Source organism: Anabrus simplex, chromosome 9 (assembly GCF_040414725.1).
Source record: "Anabrus simplex isolate iqAnaSimp1 chromosome 9, ASM4041472v1, whole genome shotgun sequence".
Taxonomy (NCBI): Eukaryota; Metazoa; Arthropoda; class Insecta; order Orthoptera; family Tettigoniidae; genus Anabrus; species Anabrus simplex.
Window position 1 is genome coordinate 81,524,884 of NC_090273.1, and position 19,527 is coordinate 81,544,410.

The 19,527-nt window shown below is 38.9% G+C and overlaps 1 protein-coding gene across 1 annotated transcript in view; it reads right to left on the reverse strand.

The window, feature by feature from the left end:
* The window catches only part of LOC136881298 (delta(3,5)-Delta(2,4)-dienoyl-CoA isomerase, mitochondrial), a 92,785-nt gene that overhangs the window by 53,196 nt on the left and 20,062 nt on the right, over positions 1–19,527 (reverse strand). The window contains exon 3 of the mRNA XM_067154098.2: positions 16,604–16,692. Coding sequence (XP_067010199.1) covers positions 16,604–16,692 — 89 coding nt within the window. The remainder of the gene's footprint in view (positions 1–16,603; positions 16,693–19,527) is intronic.

A 19,527-nucleotide genomic window follows, 5' to 3' on the forward strand; every position in this document is an offset into this window, starting at 1 on the left:
ATTTATGTTAAATTCTACAATATATTAAAATTGTGTAACTTACAGGCTTAGTGGAAAAGCTTTTCATCTAGTTCCTATGATTAATATTTACATGAAAAAAGTAAATTATCTTAGGATATGTGCTATAGATTTAGTTCTTATATGTAGGTAATGCTTGCAACACTTTCTTTTGAAGAGCTGAGTACGTATGTCTCTAATTTCAGCCGGCAGAGAATCCCACAGGTGGAAGACAGTAGTGGCAATGAATGAATCACTGTAACTAGTAGTGTGATGGGCAGGGAAACTTGGCAGGGAGCTAATTAATGACCTAGTTTAGTGATTATTTCTGGAAGACAGGTACTGAAGGTCAGCTCCCAAGTAACCTGGGGTTTCGCTACGCAGAACACTATGAGTAACCGACAGAGTGCAGATTTCATCTCTCCTCAAAATACAGCCAAGATAACTGATTGAGTGATTGAGGTAGGGTGAGATATGGCAATGTCTCTGTTTACTGAAGATAAAGCGGATACATGTGTTGTATGCGCGCTGTAATTTGGTACTGTGTGAGCTGTTTAAACTGTTGTATATAACGTCTCCGTAGTTTAAAATGGGTAGAACTAGACTTTGTATGAGTAATTCCTTTGTTTTAAGTGGGAGAAGATCTCTTAGCCTTTTAAGTGAGTGTAGTGTATAGAAAGTTTGCTGGCAGATTCTGTTGCAGGTTCAGACCAAGTTAGATTTTTATCGATGATTATTAGGTCAAGGTTCTTCGCAGAGTCTTTCAGAGCGATTTCTGTTCCCTGGAATACAATTGAAGGAATGTTTTTTCTGACCAAATTGTTGTGGATATTCTTGGATCCTGATGACGATGATGATGCTTGTTGTTTAAAGGGGCCTAACATCTAAGTCATCGGTCCCTAATGGTATGAAACAAGACTAAATGTAATGACAATTTAAAAGTCCAAAATTCATCCACTGACCAGAATTCAAAACGTGATAATGAAGAATGAATGGATGATTATGAATTTAAAATAATCAGCAGATCTTAAAACAATAGTATTACTGACCAAGGGACTACTTCGAAAGCACAATCCTGAATCGATGATGCTTGTTGTCTAAAGGAGTCCAAAATCCAGGTCAATGGCCCCTCATAGTGGTACTTACAGCTAGTAAAGTAGAACCATGGTATTTCTCATGACGAGGTACTAATCAAAAGTAGCATAGACTCACAAGTACTACTCACAAGTATTGTACGTCGCACAGGTTACACAGACCTATGGTGTTTCTCACATAATGGCACCACTCATAGGCAATGCAAACCATGGTGTTCCTCGCCTAGGTGTACTGATCACAGGCAACACAGACCCACTGTGTCCCTCATACAGTGGTACTAATCACAGGTACTGTAACCCACAGTGAACCACTCTCTGCTGCTACTAATCACAAACCTATAGTGTACCTAACATAGTGGTACTACTTGCAAGTACAGGCAACCCATAGTGTTCCCCATGTGATGGTACTAATCACAAAGAGTTTCATGGTTCTAATTCAATCATCGCTTGGTCGCCCCTTTCAGTCACTTCTTACGACAGGCAGGGGATACTGTGGGTGTATTCTTCATCTGCGTCCCCCACACAGGTTATTTCTTTTTTGGATCCTGCTATGATGGCTTGAGATTTTTTTTTGGTTAACCGTTTCACAGCATGGATGCTTTTCGGCTAGTGTACATTATCCTCAAATCTCACAATCAGGACAATCACTACAGACTCCTTTAGCTCGGCCAATAACGATGTCAGCTTGACGTGGTGATCAGTCTTCAGAGAGGTATTTGACTTCTTTTGACCTCTTCACAGATCGAGGTGGTGTTGTCTAGGAAGACTCCGAACAATCTCAGAATGCACTGCATTGTAGCAGTTTATTCTCATTAGCCTCCCGTGGGACAGGACCCTAATGCATGAGGATAGGTTTAGAACTAGTCGTGCCTTCTGCAAATGGATGTATTAAGGCTCCTTCCAAGAAGAGTTCACACAGGAATAACACTGGAATTCATTTTAATTGCTTATGTTCATTGCTCACCTGGCATTCCTTTCTTATTGCTTAGCAAAAAGTTGCCCTTCTTCCAATAAGAAGAAAAAACAAAAACAAAAAAAACTTTTCGTTTTGATAGCAGCAAGGTCCAGTTTCTGAAAGAATATTTACAAAGCAAGTTTTGGATAGATTTAGCATGTTTCCGAGTTGTTCAAATCGCTCTTCAGTGAGTGGCAAGTGCTGGAGATGGAGACTAATTTTGGTTTGAAGCTCCCTGGTCGTTTCTACACATTGATTATTTACAGTCATCAGCCTTCTGTATATACAGTGGTAATAATGATATCCTCTACATATCCGTCAACAGCGACACCCTGGCATTAATATTATTTTCTTGAGATGTGACTAGCTAATTCAATCATAGTCTTGAGTATTCATTTGCACTCTGCACGGAACAACTGTCTTCTGTCATTATAGGAGTATATATATGATGTCTTTGGCCTAGTCCTTTTGAGATGGCGCTTCACATCAAGACCTTAAAGACACATCTGTCCATAGGTTCGGAAACCCACTTCAATCTCCTCTCGCTACTGTGGCCTTAGTTGTGCATGTTTCTCCCAACCGACCACCAACCTTATGTTTACCACTCTGAAGTTCTGAGTAGAAGATATATTTTGGTAGTCTTGACTCATTCATGCCCACCAAATGTCCACAACACCTTAGCTGGCCTTTCATCAGCAGAGACTCCATGCCATACATATTGGATCTTTGCAGAACCTTGGAGTTGGTTATATAATCTTGACACTTCACTCACAGACTTATCCTTAAGACATTTCATGTGGAAACTGTCTAAGCCGTAAATATCATGTTTATATAGGCACGATTATTGCCTTATAAACAGACAACTTGGTCTTTATATGAAAATCATGTGATATGTGCAGCAATCTTAGTTTCCACTGAGAATCATACTTCCCAGGTATCAAAAAGATGTCATCTTCTCAAGCTGCTTTTCAGCTAGTTGTAGAGAAGTGTTGTTTATAGATGCATCTCTACTAGGTTGCTTCAGTACCTGGGTCTTAGACACACTGATCACCAAGCCAAATTTATGACACAAAATGTCTAGTTCATCGAGATATTGCTGTAAACTTTCCATTGTATAAGCTATGAGGCATACGTTATCAGCATAGGGAATCTCGAGTACCTGTATACGGCGGACTTTATGGTTTGCTCCAAGATGGGAGATATCGAAGATGTTTTTGTCAGACCTGACATTGAGAGATAAGAATTTCATACTAGTCCGTACTGAACTGAGATTACAATAAATTAAGTAGATATTTTGGTTCCACCTATTCAACACAAGAATATTTATGCGAGTTACATCACATATCACTTACTCCAGATCTAGGTCAACATCAGCCAATGGTTCAAAAAGTACAAAATATAAAAAACACAAAATCAATGCACAGACACATAACAAGAAGCAAAAAGGCAAAAACTAATAGTTAAAAATAATTGTCTGCAATGAAAGTTCACATGGAGTTCTATATCAATATGATGCGTTAGGCTGGGGCATTAGAAATCTTTAACCCGATGAGTGCTACGCTCGTCTATAGACAGTGCGCGAGAATTTTTTTTTTTTTTTTTTTTTGAGTTTCCCGGTTCACTTTCGAGTGCGAATTTGATCTGTGACATGTTCTGCTATCTGTTGGGCATTATGTAGAACTAACTGATCAGAGATAATAGCTTCGGGAAGTAACTTCCAGAGCTTATTGTAGACATCTGTGGAGTTCATCTGTGATGTAAACAAACATGGCAAATCAACAATCTCTTTGCTCTTGCAGTGATGTTATTTCGGATCACAGAATCTTTCAGTTATTAACCACAGCGGAAAGTGATGATGGAGATAATCATTTTAAGGAATTGTTAAGCGATTTTGAAAATGAGAGTGACAGCTGCCGAAAATATTGTATGTGAGAGAGAAACAGAGTCTCCTTCTAAATGAAAGAAGAAAAACACGGTGAGTACAAAAGCTATTTTATCACTAATTTCGTGGCGGATGGATTACTTTTATTCACTAGAGTTTCAGGTAACTGTGAAAGGCTCTGAGGGCCAAGTAGTGTTTGATGACAACCCAAAAATCATTGATTTTTTAGAAACTTTTGTGCCAGTGGTGTTGGTGCAGATAGTTGAACAAATCGGCATTACAAACAACCAGTAGAAAACATTTAACTATCACCACATTCCAGGTTTGGAAAGTATTTTAAAATATCAACTTATATACTTCTAAGGAGTTACATGTATTAGTTGCCTACAGATTTTAGGAAATATTACTTTGGGCTCTTTACTTTGTATAAAGATAATGCATGCACGGGCACATAAGTGTAATTTTGTTTTCTCTCAAAATAATATTGAACATAAGTGTAAGATTTTCCATTTGCATTTAGATTTATAAAGAATCAACATTTATAAACATTTTAAGCTAATCACCCCACTGATAAGTTAAAAATTGAAGCTTCTACAAATTTTTTACATACGAATGAAAAAACTCAGCACTGAAGTACCAAACAGTCAACTGGTAACTCAGCACTTAAAAGGTTAAAATCTTGATGCAAGGATAAACGAAAACAATGATATATCTTACAAAACATGTGAAGGATAGATTCATCTGGGTCATTAAAACTTTAAGATCTATGTCCAAGTAATTCCTGAGGTAGCAAGGTGTTCATGTGAAGGTCGTATTTTACTGAACTATGGTTGTTGTTAGTCCCAGTTCGATGCGGAACCAGAAAGACCTTGCGCAGCATGATGGAATGCTTGACATGCAGTTCAATACAGACCAATATGAGTCCCTCACTGCAGCATTTGGACGGAAGCCAACGGATTCTCAGGTAAGATTTGTTAAGAGAATTAAGGCATCAGTTAATGATGTGGGACAAGATTTTTCCATTCATCAAACCTGTGAAACTTGGCTGCGAGTTCACCGTATGATCTGCTTGTCAATACAATTTTTTTTTGTTTTTTTGCTAGGGGCTTTACGTCGCACCGACACAGATAGGTCTTATGGCGACGATGGGATAGGAAAGGCCTAGGAGTTGGAAGGAAGCGGCCGTGGCCTTAATTAAGGTACAGCCCCAGCATTTGCCTGGTGTGAAAATGGGAAACCACGGAAAACCATATTCAGGGCTGCCGATAGTGGGATTCGAACCTACTATCTCCCACATGCAAGCTCACAGCCGCGCGCCTCTACGCGCACGGCCAACTCGCCCGGTGTGTCAATACAATTAATATACAATAGTATATGTTTACTTATTTACTACATCCTAACATCGTACATGTTTCAAGAACAAATGTATTCTCTTCTTCAGCGACTAACAAAATCTCAAAATCTCTAAGGAATACATAAAACTACAACATATAATAACATCAAAACAAATATTCACATTAAAAGAAAATTATCTCTATAAAAATCTACATTAAAATGCCAACAGTTCTGTTCCTTGTTGTAGTCTAAAACACATTCCCTGATCTTCTAAGGGAAAAATAGTTCATGTTAATACCCTAAACTTACTCGTTAACAGTTCCAATCACAGCACTCCATTCCTGGTATAGTAATTATATATATTATGTCAGTAGTAGTATATATATATCCCTTTTGCGGTGCTCACAAGTAACTGATAGTGACAAATGAGCAATAAAAAGAAAGAGAATTGAAATCAGCAGTGACAAATTGCACTCTCATTTCATAAAAATTGACATTTTCTTGTAAAAATGAGTTTAAAACAATTGTATGAAGTGTGCAATTTGCAAACACTGTTGCTGTAGGAAAATACAGGCCATCATTGCTGTACACTTCACATTTTGGCTTTCGGGGCACCTGTTTTATGTCATCGTAATATGCTGTTAATTATCAGTTAAGAAAAGATTGATAGTAAAACCAAAAATTACTTCCAGAACATTCGTCAGTATAATAATGCACTTGCATTTACTTCTGTTAAAGTGGATACCATCAAATAATGTTAAAAAATCGAAGATTACATTAAGTGGTAAGTAAGACTGTCTAATATTGTACTGATTTTTGTATTCCTTAGTTCACCAGGGGACTACTCCACCACATACTTTATGAACATGCAAGATTTCTTGCACGGGTCCCCTAGTTTATAATATTATATTAAGAATATTTGAGTAGTCCAGTTACAAACATGGCCACCTCCATTTCTTAAAATTTTTCAGGAGAGGCAAAAAACTGTTTAATACATTTCCTACTTACCTTCTGAGTTAATTTTTTTCATGCGGATTCTCAGCAACATCAGAATCATATTTACATAAATATTTTCATATGATATTCCATAGTTAAGTAGAAAATTACTGTTTAAGTATGGAGTTGGCCATTTTTGTAAGTAAACAATGGAGCTGGCCACCTTTGTAACTGAACTCCACGCCTAATGCACTGATTTGACATAGTAAAATGGTCAGTAATTCTAAAATTTATGACAGATGCATTCAACAAACATGTAATATGTAAAATTGTCAATTTTAATTAAGAAAATGCGATTATTTTATAAATGAGACAAATATAAGAAAGTTGATCTTTCATACATTCTATGATAGTTTTCAGTTTTTTGAAACTACACAATCACTTCAACAACTTCAAAATCATCCTCAGTATTCTGAATGAGACATTCACAACAATCAGCTTCTGCAGGTACCTCTGGCTTGGTGTCATTTTCGTCAATAATCTTTTGAAACCATTTCAGTTTCTCATGTTTGTTCCACTCCTCTCCATAGTGTTTCTGAAGCAAATTTCTCACATCTTGTATCTTCAATGGCTTTACTCTGATGCCAGGAACTAGTTCTGTAGGATTTATATCTTTCGGTCGTTTACCTTTTTTCGTAACCGACAAAGACTGCGCAATCTCAAAATTATAGTTGAGTTCCCCACTAACAGTAATCGAGTTTGACTTCCTTGTAAGCACAAGTCTTTTAATTTGTGAAATTTTAAAGTGAAGTGCTCCAGGATCTTTCACACATGTTTTAGCTTCAGCTTTCCAATCAAGATTATTCCAGTGGGTTTTCAGGAGCTTTACCATTCCATGTTTCCTAAAAACATCGTGGTAGTCTTCTAGTTGAACAATTGTCTCCACTTTCTTTAAATCTCTTTCAATAGTCCCAAAAACTCTATCGCTCGGCATGTAAGAATGGCCAGTGACAGGAAAAACAATTTCCATCTTCCGAATGTTTGGCAAGGTACGAGATAACCATGAAAGGCACATTGTCAAAATTGTAGTGTTTTTATTTTGTCCCGGGCAGCCATCCGCGACAAGACGGACAGTGTGTACGTCATTATTGAAAGTACCCGAATCTGCTTTACTCTGTAGTTCATTAAACACTGCGGAAGCCACTTCATTAGATGACTTTCTCATTTCGTGCTCCGCCCACGAGTATATCGCAACATTCTCTTTACTTAACGCCCATTTTCCAGTAGAATGTCCAGAAACAACAGTCAAATTGTAACAGTATAACTGTCGGGAATAGTATGCAATTTGATCAGGCAACTTTGGTATGGGTAAATTCTTCTGCATGTCGAATGATATGATGTACACGCCAGGGGTTTCCTGTTTTAGAAGCTTGAAAAATCCTTTAGCCTGCATTGTGTGTAACGTCAAATCAGTCTGTAGTTTTTTCAATACTGCCTCATCTTTTTCATGCTTTATTTTTTCGGTTAGTTGTAGGCAAGTAGAACAAACATCTGTAGATGGTGCTTTAAAACTGACGTTAAAATTGGTAACAAAAATTTTTCGGAACAACGATTGTTTAACTTTTAAATCATCGGAGACTGTTTCTTGGTACATTTTCCACATTCTAGCTATGCTCAGATTAGAGTCCAAATAAATACGGGCACTTCTTGACCTACAGTAATGCGATTCATTTCCTTTAAACTGTTTAATGAAACTTTTCACTGACAGAATTTTGCTATTGTAAACAGCAGTCTTTCTGTAACCTCCACGGGTTTCAATAGGTATAAGGCATCCTTCTTTCTTAAAACGTTTGAAAACCCCTTCAACCCTATGTTTTGTAATGCCAAGTACTCCTAAAAAGGTTTTCCTGCAAACTTGAATTCTATTTCCTGCCATGTTTTCAATGGAATATTCAAAAGTGTAGCCTTTATCACCACGTTCCCCACTATCTGGTCGGTGTCTAGCTGGAGAATTTGACGAACAATACTTCGTTATGAACGCATCTTGACTCTGCTTTGTCACTACAGCATAAAATGCTCTGTGGAATTGCTTTATGTCAATCATTCTCAGGAGACTGCAGTTCTTCTTTCCTCTATGACCACAGCTTGGAAATACTGGTAATTTCTTTGGTCCATACCTACACAAAAACAATTAAATTAAACAGTAACACAAACTCGTGTTTCTACTAAACTATTACCATAATAAAAGTTAGGTGGAGCATTATTCATTTTCAAAGAAATGAAACTACTAACCTCACTTTCTTCTCTTTTGCACGTTTCCATTCTTCTGGTCTGGCGACTTTCTTCCTGCTTTTATCAGGAGGAGTCTCTTCTATATATTTCTCCATATCACAAAGTAAACTTTAGATGTATAATTACCTAATTCCTTTTACGGTACAATAAAACTATTAACAACAGCTAAAAGTTTCTAGTACAGCAATCGTTCATATCACACAATATCAACAACCACTGTTTATTCCCAGTTCCCACAAACATCTGTGCCAGTCACGTGATTAAATTGAAACTTATGATTGGTTGACGTGGAATTGGTCGATTTTGTTACCAATGCCTTAAGGAGTTGGACGTTTATGTAACTTAGGTTGATTTTATAATACTAATTTAACACGGTTATGGCCGATTTTGATACTAACTTATCTCGTAATTAGATTCCCCATATTCTTTACTGTATGAATCGGCAATAACCCCGATTTTTTAAAAAATGGAGTTGGCCATGTTTGCAACTAGGCTACTCATTTGAACTGTTGTTTAAAACATAATCAAAACTTATATTTCAATCATGTTAAAAGTGCCTACGTTTGTACTAATAATGTAGAGTCTTTTTTCTTATGGTACCGATATGGTGAAGCAACAAATATTTATTTGTATCCCAGCCCCAAGTCAATCTTTTTAACCTACAATGAATAAACCATGAACTATTTGTGCTATTAATACCTTAATACATCATATGTCATGCAATAATTAGGTATCTCAATCTATTTAACACGATACTCAGACTCCTAAATACTTCAAGGACTATCAAATTTTGTTTTTAAAAAATGTGCATAGTGCTGTCAATGTCACAAAATTACAAATTACAGTAAAACATGGCCAACACCAAAATATCAAATATCCTGACATTCTCCCACCTTGTAATTTTCAGTCCTTGAACGAAATTGCAATAGTCAGTCATTCATCATAGAAACCGTTCAGGCCGCTTCACCACTCTTCCACATCTAGTACGGCCTCTTTTCAAGGCATCAATCTTCTGTTCGGTCTCTTCAACTGATGACAGGGAACATTCTAACGGGATCAGATGTTTAACAGGAGGCATGACCATTCCCCTCTTTGTACGAAGCCTCACAACTCGCACACAACCATCCTTCCCACGTAACAGATATTCAATAATGCCCAGCAGCCACTCCAGTTTATTAAGATTGTCCATCTCAATGAACACAACGTCTCCTTTGCTGTACTTGTGATGATGATTCTGCTTCAGCTGAAGTTGGCCAATGTACTCTGTATGAAATCTCTGACAAAGTGCATTTCTCAGTTGCACCCGATAGGCTGCTCTCTTTCTCAGTTGAGGTCTACCGATTGCATCAAGATCCGGTCCACCTATCTCATGGGCCTCTTCAAGGAACTTCACTGGTATGATTGGTCTCAAGTTATCAGGATTTTCTGTGTCTGAAGTTAACCCATTGCCATGCAAATATTTTCCTTGAGAAATGTACCTTGGAATGCAATTATTTTTTCTTCATTTTAAGTTATGGATGCTAAAATGGTTGCAAAAGCATACTGCAACAAAACATCCATACACGTGGAGGCAACTTTGCATTTGTTGCACTCAGAGCAAGCATCCTTCTGGATTCCACGCTCAAAACAGACTTTACATCTCCTTGATGTGGCTGATTTACTTGCTGTAGGAGCAATCATTTCAGGAAAATGACCCCAGTACCTTCCCTGGAGTCTCATTGGTGTGCTACCTTGAGATGTGCCTCCTATAGTGGCGTAATCAGGAAGGTTGACATCTTCCAGAATTTTATTTGCATATGCACTGGTTTCCTTGCAAAAATCCCCCCCCCCCAAAAAACAGTGTCAGTGAGGAACTGACTCACGTCATATTCTGTAGCTTTATCACCCAGAGCCTCCTGACTACAGTAGTTAGCTCCCGAACAACTGCACACGCATTGCCTTTCGGAAAATTACTGGCCAAACTCCATTTTCAATTGTTCAAAGCGGTGAGGTTATGTTCAAAGTTATCTTCATACTCACTATCAATTTCCCGAGTGGAGTCACAGTTCTCAGACGCATTATCATTACTCAGACTATTATCAGATAATTCTGAGATATCTTCATCATTACTATCAACCAGAAATTGCAGAATTCTTTCCTCTTCCTCCTCGCGATGTTTATACGACATCTTGCTCCGACATCTTCATTTCATGAACAAGATGACCCATTTCAAAAGCAAAATAAACATTCACAAAATAGCCTTCAGATAATAACATTGGCATGTAAACACGCTAGAACTATCTAGGAACATAATTCTAAAGTACAACATCACTGTCGAAAGAAATCGGCAGTCAGACAGACGTATTTCCGACATGAATACACGGGGGACAGTTGTACACGTCGTTGCATGTTAATAAATGTGGAACTCTTGACGGCTGTACCGGTCATTGTAGCGGAATGGGTTAAGGGACGACTATAGATAATTGCTTCACACTTGCATGAAACAGTAATTAATTCTTCAGATGTTAGGGAAGATTTTCTCAGAATTTTATGAAGAAGGTCCTTCATCAATCCGATCAATCTCTCCCACCAGCCATCCCACCATGAGGCTGTGGGAGGGTTGAATTTTAATGCAATTCTTCGAATGCTGCAATAAGACTTCATCTGCTGCCAGTTAAGCAAAGCCATCATGTTACTTGCACCTCTAAAATTTGTTCCATTGTCACTATAAATCATTGAAGACCTTCCTCTACATGATATCCTCGTAGTGCTTGAAGATAACGATGTGAGCAGTTCCAAATGCACTACTTGGAACACAGGGCATGTGAACAAACAAACCCACATTTTCTGATTACCTCTCATTATCAACATGCCAGCCAAGTCAACACCAACTACTTCGAAAATCTTGGCATATCTCATACGATAATTAGGCAGAGGTGGTGTAGAAACCTTTGGTCTTTCTTTCTTCCTTGTATCTCCGGCAAATGACACATTTTCGCACACATGATCTCACGAATCTTCTTCCATTCAAGATCCAGAAACTTTCCCTGAGAATACCCAACAGAGTCTGCGGGCCTACATGATAATTCTGAACACAAGTATCTTCTGCAGTCTTCCAGTTCTGGGGCTCAGCTCTCCATTCTTCCTTCTTTTAGATTTAGAGTTAAAAATAAACCGTTCAATCCAACCAATCAATCTCACTATCTTTTCAAATAGAGAAAAATACTTGTAGTAACACTCTGACCTTAATGAATCTTCTGAGAGGATGAGGATTGCGGCAGTCTTTCTTCTTTCATGCATAATTTCATCTTCATTCCTTACGCTACAATCTGAAGGCCATTCTTCCACTGGAAGGTACAACCAGGATGGCTCGTCCCACCATCTAGAGCAGGGCCTCTCAAACGCCCAAAGCTCATGTGTACAAATAGCGGCGCAGAGTTGCTGTGCGCAGTGCATCAGTCCCGCTCAGCTTGGAACAACACTTCGTCTATGGGCTACTCGGCTAAGCTTGGCTCAACTCAGCTCGGATGTGGAGCACTATGGAGCAAGTGAGGAAGAGGGGGAGACAGGGGGAGCGAGCAAGACAGGCGTGGGGAAAGAGAGCGACAGCGCTATTGCTCCAAATCGAGGAGTGGGGGTTTGCACCCTGGTCAACCAAGCGAAGTAGTCTTTTGCACCGTGCACAGTGCATGCACCCTGAGACGCCCTGATCTAGAGGTTGTAAATTCTCTTGTCTCATATCCTCGAGTAGGCAGATCAGCAGGATTCACTGCACCAGGCACATGCCTCCACAATTCCTTTGGAGTCAATTGCCTGATTTCCCTAACCCTGTTTTCTTGAATATTGACCAAAGGATCTCATACTCTATCCAAGTTAACACTTTCTTAGAATCTGTCCACAAGTAAACCGACTCAGTGTCGAACTCCTTTTTCACAGTCTACAAGAACTGAGTACTTATTGTTGCTCCCATGAGCTCGAGTCAAGGAATGGTCAGTTGGAGCAAAGGAACTACTCTTCATTTTGCTTGAAAGAGCTGGATGTGAACTCCTGACTCCATATGCGTATGTAAAAATATTACTGTGGCATCTTGACTCGCATCACAGAAGATGTGGAGGCTACGGTCTAGGTGTACTTCAGGGAATCTTCTGGAGATCTCCAACTGGTGTAATTCTCCAAGTGCACGAAGCCATTTCCCAAATGTGGTTTTCATTTCCAAAGGTACTTCCGTGTCACAACAGACCTCATTCATTTTCTGTGGTAAAAGTTTCCACAACAGCATAATGGGTACCGAAAATCCAATCGGACCATGAATCTAATGGACAGTAGACAGCACCGTCCTTTAGGTTATTTTCTCCTGTGAAATATTTTCCAGAGGATCACAGTTCAAACGAAGAATATCCTTCTTGCGATTCCACATTATTCCAAGGACGGGTGAAAACTTAAAATCACCTTGAAGCAATGGATCATTGCTCTCCCCACCTCTGAGCTCAAACATGTGTTGGGAAAATAACCTTGAGCAGTTCTGACAAATAGTTAGAGCTCCTCCTCATTTGAGATATGTCACACAATTATCAACATAAAAATTGTCCTTTAGCTGTTTAATAATATCAACAGTCACTTTATTTTCATTATGAGCATTTAGCAAGGCTTGGTCTAAAAGGTGTTCAATCACAGCTGCCAATAAAAAGGGTTCAATGTCACTCCAAAAACTAGTCGATTGTGTCCATGTTTTCACTTCTTCCTTGCCACACAGGAATCTCAAAACATCTCTATCTTCTGGTTCTACTGAACTTTGCAGAAATGCCTTACGAATATCAGCAATAGCCCCAAGACTTCTTTCGGAACTGTAGGAGGAGAGAAGGAATTAGTTTGATGAGATTGGGACCCTTTTCTAGACAATCGTTGAGGGAAGGATTGTTACCTCTTCTCGCAGAAGTATCGAAGACTGGTCTCACTGGTGCTGTTGTCGAATTCTTTATAACAGGTCAATGAGGGAGATAATGCCCACAGATTCCAGTCTCATCACCGGGAAATTCTTCTATTATCCCTTCATCTACCTAGCCTTGAAAAACGTTATCATATTCTTCTAAGTGCCCGTTGCTTTCAAGTTTCTCTTTGTAATTTCTAGCTGCTTTTCTGCTGTCTTGTATAATGGATCCAAGGGCAGATGATCTATCAGCCATGGAAGTCTAACTTCATACCTACCATCTTTTATTTGTACGGTTTCAAGGAAATCTAGTCTTGCTTCTTCTTCCAGTTGACATTTCTTCTTTTCAGAGATAGGATCTTCTATTCCAAAACATCCAGTTCCCACTTTCTCTATATTCAGCAGAACAGGTGTCGCTTCTCTCTCACCACAACCTGAGCGCTGATCTCTGCCGAATACCATCCACCCTAATGAAGTCAACAACGCTATCAATTCTCCCACCATTCTATGCTCATTCAAGAGAACTGACAGTAGGAAAACTGCACCAATAAGGATCTCTATTTTCTTACCTCTCCCTACATCTAGGTGTGACGGTCCAAGTTTCATCACTTGTTCTGCTGTAAGCTGAGGGAACTGACTACAAAAACCAGGCTGGCTAAGAGCAGTCATTCTCAGCTGATTCAAATTATCAAGATTCTGAAGAATAAGTTCAAATACACGATGCTCTACAGGAGATATGAGAACGACCCGCATTTTAAACATCCCTGGGATGGCCTGCTCCATTCCTAGCTCCACTAGTTTTCACCAAAGGACACTTCTTTCGAAGGGGGTCAGACGACTCACGCGCATAACACTTGCAGGGAGAGAACGCTCGGCGAGGTGGTGGCTGAGACCTATAAGCTGAGGGAGGAGGTTCACACATGACAAGATGATATTGCCGCTTACACACTTTACAGAAGAGGCGAGCATGGCATTTCCTTGTAACATGCCCAACCTTGAAGCATTTGAAGCATAACACTGTTCTGGGAGAGTCTAGCTTTCTTTCCTTCGAGAGTCGTATTTTTTACCTGCTGGCGTCGCGATGAAGCAGTCTCTACAGAAAACACATGCATTACCTACACCACCAGCAGAAACTAAACCTTGAGCAGTTGGAACATCAGATTTTCTCAAAGGTTTTGATGTTTGAGTCTTGTCTGCACTAATGTTACTGATCTGACTAGCTGGCTGCAAATATTCTTTATTTTCTACTTTAGATTTCAGAAATTCTAACAGTCTTTTGAGCTTTTCTTGTGGCCCAGTTTCTTGCATATTATCTCTTTTCTCTGCCACACATGGATTAAATCATCAGTCAAACAAGTCTCCACTAAAGGAAATAAAATAATGCGGCATAGCTGTCAGTAGTTAGACCCATCGATTCTAGCGACCTAACATTAACCGCAAATCGATCATAAAACACTAGCAGGGAAGGTTTCTCAGTTACTAGATTTAAAATGTTAGATAGAGAATCTTTTCTGCATCATCCAGCTCACTACTTTTGTGTATTCATTTCAACTGCACCCAAAATGATAGCCGCTGTTTAATATCTCCCGAGATTTTGACAAGCGATAACTTCGGCAATTTACTAATCAATATACTATTCTGAGAAACACTCGGTCTGTGGAAGAAACATCTCATGGCATTTGACATTCATTGAACTTCTCGTACTTACATTTCACTGTTGTCCACTTCTTCATACTCCGTAGCTTCATCTTTGCAGGTGCCTTCATTGGTACGCCAAGCTTTATGGATTCCCTCGTCAAGTGTAAACAGTTGATTGGCCTTATGTTCGAGTAGCTTAAAACTGGTGAAAACATCTTCCTGTGTCACATTTTCCTCAGCAATCTTATTCTGGAAAATGTTGAACGCTCTTGTAAATAAACGAGATAACTGTGTTCTTTCACTCATTTATTGCACGTAGGTACAACAGCTGTGGGAAATTATTCTTTAAACACTGCTATATTCACAAAGAATGCCACAGAACTAACGAAAACTTCGCCTATAATAATAATAATAATAATAATAATAATAATAATAATAATAATAATAATAATAATCATCGTATGGCTTCAACTACTGTGTGCAGACATTTCAATTTGACGCCATCTGGCTGTCTGCTCGTCAATTTCGACGTTCCGTTTTACTCTAGGCCCACTAGATGGCAGACCGAGCAAACCGAAACTCTCTTGGGCGTCAACGGCTGAGATTTAATGAATTTTGTTGGGTAACCAGAGATCTTTTACATCCCGACATCGTACGACATGGAGTGTCGAATGGACTTTTTTCCGCTCTTCAAAAATCCGACTACCTCTGCCGGGTTTGAACCCGCTATCTTGGGATCCGGAGGCCGACACTCTAACTCTACCACTGATCCACAGAGGCAGCAACTTCGCCTATAATCCAAGAACACCACCACAAAAATTCACAATCCCTTCCACCATTACAGGCAAACCCACATGTACACAACAAAATACAAAATTCTTTTACTTCGAGCTTTTTTTTTTTTTTTGCATGTATTGTAAACACCCCCTACACATGCTATCAATGAATAGATTCCAAAAACTTTATATAAATCAAAATCCAAGAATGAAATAAATACTTGTATTAGAATTAATTTAATAAAATGGCGCTATTGTTATCAGCAAGACGATGTGCAAGTGGCTATACCATCAACATACTGTTCTTTTCTCTTGGAGCCTCTTGTGTGTGGTGCTGAACACTGAGTGTAAACAACTTATCTTTGGCATGACCTACCTTAACCTAGCTAGCTGGTCTGTTTCCATAATACACTGTGAATCTTCCGGGTATGCCCACAGCCCACACACATACATCGCCTTGCCAGAACAAGGTGGCTTAAAGCACATGTCGACGCGGCAACTTGAATTCCGTTAGGGTAGCCTTTTTTGCGCCTTCAAGGAAATCGAGTTTGCTGTTAAGAGTTGGACTGTTGTAGAGTAAGTGGATCACTGAAATAGTTGTACCCAGGTGTTTGCAGTTTTTAAACTTGATTAAAATCATTATAGAGAATAACAGAAAATGTAAATGCAAAATAGCCCAGATGTGGTTCGGTGCATGCCACTGCGATTATTATTGTATACCAATAAAAGTTATATTACACAACTTTGAATGTAGCTTATGTTCAAGAAATGTAATGTCTCCAGAACTCTTACCTCCAGAGAACAGTCTTCCAATAGCTGACAGGATAATAACTCGACAGTTTGGATCTTCACCAAGAGTCTCGAAGCAAGTTCGTATTTCTCTGTAACAAAAGAATAGAATACTGAGAAATGCCACATTTTCATTCATTATTAACTACAGATTTCACATTTTAGTTTAATTTTCCTTCTTATCTGATAGCGTGGAGATAGTTTTGTTTTCTCAGAAGTTGCTTTAGTTTCTCAAATGACAGATTCAATTATGGGTAACATGGCTGTCGTGGGATAACAGATCAAGATATATGCATTCCCCATCCTCTCTACACAACAGTTTTAAACAAGGAATAACCAAGGAAACTATTACATACATTTGGGTAAGAGCTAACAGGAACAAAAATATTTAGATAGCAAACAGGTGGAGAACAGTGACTTATCAAGAAAAATACCCGAGTTTTCCCTGACAAATATTTCAGATTTTCCATCTTAATCAGAGATCTGAATGAAGGATGTTAAGCTCTCTGTTTGGATAAAAGCATTGACACTTCCATGTTTAAGCTGGATGATGATGATGATGATGATGATGATGATGACAGTTCATACTGCAGATTTTCCCTTTACGAGGAGTGAAAAAAAAAGGGAAAAAAGAAACGAGGTAGAGAACAATGACTAATATGCTATCAACAATATGCTAAATAAAGATCTCCTTGCATAAAATCAAACCATCCAGCAAAGTTTGGACATAGTTCAGTATCTAGCCATTGACTGGAAAATTATGTAAATATATTACATTTTGCTCAATGAATGACAGGAATTTTGCTTTTTTTAAAAATGGAAATACTCTCATTTACATACAAGGAATTGTAAATCATAGCCTGTACACTTATACCCTGGATCTGTGTAAACTGTAACACAAAAAATTATAACATGTCACTTTCTTTGAATGTATAAATATAAGAATATAAAATTGACTGTTTATATAGAGCGCTGTATAAATCAAACACGAATATCTTGAGAAGGTTGGTTTTCTGGCCATTATAACGTTTTTTCAATACTGAACCATGCCTGTGGCATGTTTGCATATGTGACATTTCTCTATGCAAATGGCTTCTATCAGCCTGATTTTCCAATAACTTATGTATAGTAATGTCCAGTAGAGGGCAGCACCTTCAGTGGTAAAACTGGAAGATCGTTCATTTTACGAGAGAGGTAACGTTTTTCTCTTTGAAGCTCATCTTGTTGTGTATGTGGCAGGTAACAACAACGGAAGTCACGAAGATCGAGGTGGCGTTTTTGTGACATAAATATTCATTTAACGTCTTCAAGCTTTGGACATACATGCATTTTTATTTTAATTTAAACTATTGATAATTACAGGTATGTTGGTTTGTTTTAAATCTTTGGTTTTGCGATGATTCATTGCTTACTTTCACAGTTGGTTGACATACATCTTTTCTACTTCATTATTTGATATGGTTTGTGTGGGTGTGACTGTTTGTGGTCTTGTGATATCGGCAATTGGGTCTCTGTGTGGCTATGTTTTGGTGCACTTCTACTTCATCTTCCCAATAATAAGCCCTTCGTCTCGACTCGAAGCTACATTCAGGTCGCACGAGGCGAGCAATACTGATGGATTTGAATAAAGTATTCAACCACCCCGGCCGTAAAAATTAATTGCATGATGCACACTGATACTTGAAATGTGTGAGACCTGTTGGTGGTGACCGTGTGGGTCATAATTTAAGAATTGTATTTGACTTTGTTATCCGAACGGCCGTTCGCATTTTTGTTTCCCGATGCCCTCATTTGTGTGTGTGAATGCTGGATGTGTGTGCGTGGTGATGAGTGAGGGGAGGGATGGGGTGGTATGTCGGTCGGCCTGATTTGTTGCTTTGTTTATATCTGTGCCCTACTAGTTCTCGGTACAGATTTGTTTATTTTTTGTCCCGTGGCGTGTGCTCGCCCGAGTGGGCGTGTATTCTGTTTTGCGCATGCCTGTAGTATTCTTTGACCTATCATCTTTGATTTGGTCCAGGGATGTTTATCTCAGTCTAGTACCAATGTCTCCATTCTTTTTATCTGACTTTTTTTCTCTGTGCTGGGCGGATTGTTGACGAGCTATTGGTATTGTTGATCGCATAATGGTGTAAGTAAAGACGTGTTATGAATGGAAAGGCTTCTCGTAAAAGGGGCGACCTAAATTGAGATGTGAGAATGGTAATTACGCTGCCCTATGATGTAATGAAGGTGTTGTTGGAAGGCGCTGAGCTTACTAATATGTGTGATTGAGTATTGAAATAAGTGTAATCTTGCGCTCACGCCTTGATATGGAGATATTCATTTCTCAAAGGTACGTTCTTGTTAATAACCATTACATTCTTTTATTTTTCAATTATGGGTTCTATTCTTGTTTAATATTTGATTTCAATCTTATTAATAAACCCTAAATTTAATTCATTCTGTTTTTCATTGCTGGTAGTTGTAGTTTCACCCGTTGTTCACCGACGAGGGTCATTTCCAGCTCAGGGCTATGTCTCGGCCTTTTCTAGCCAGGGTCCACGCCTCAATTATTCCCGATGTATGCGTTACTTTTGGTGTAATATCATCGTATTGATTTTTCTTGGGTATAGTATACGGGGTGGTTTGGCACAATACTGTACGGCACCGCAATCAACATTCCGCTGAGTAGTAGAGGAGAGCTTCGTAGTCAAAATCGAATGTCACCACTCCACATCCCTCTCAAGTGTGTTCACTCTCTCGCTTCACTATGACGTATGTTTGCTATGTAAGCTGCCCACATTTATGTTAGGTCAGCCCGGCCACACTGGGTTAGCCTCAACGGGCGCACAGCTCTGGTATAGAAACTCATGAAATGCAGCATGTAAATACTGCAAATCGGACGCGCATTCGAGGAGCTAAACACTCCGCTTTGGAAGTGGAAT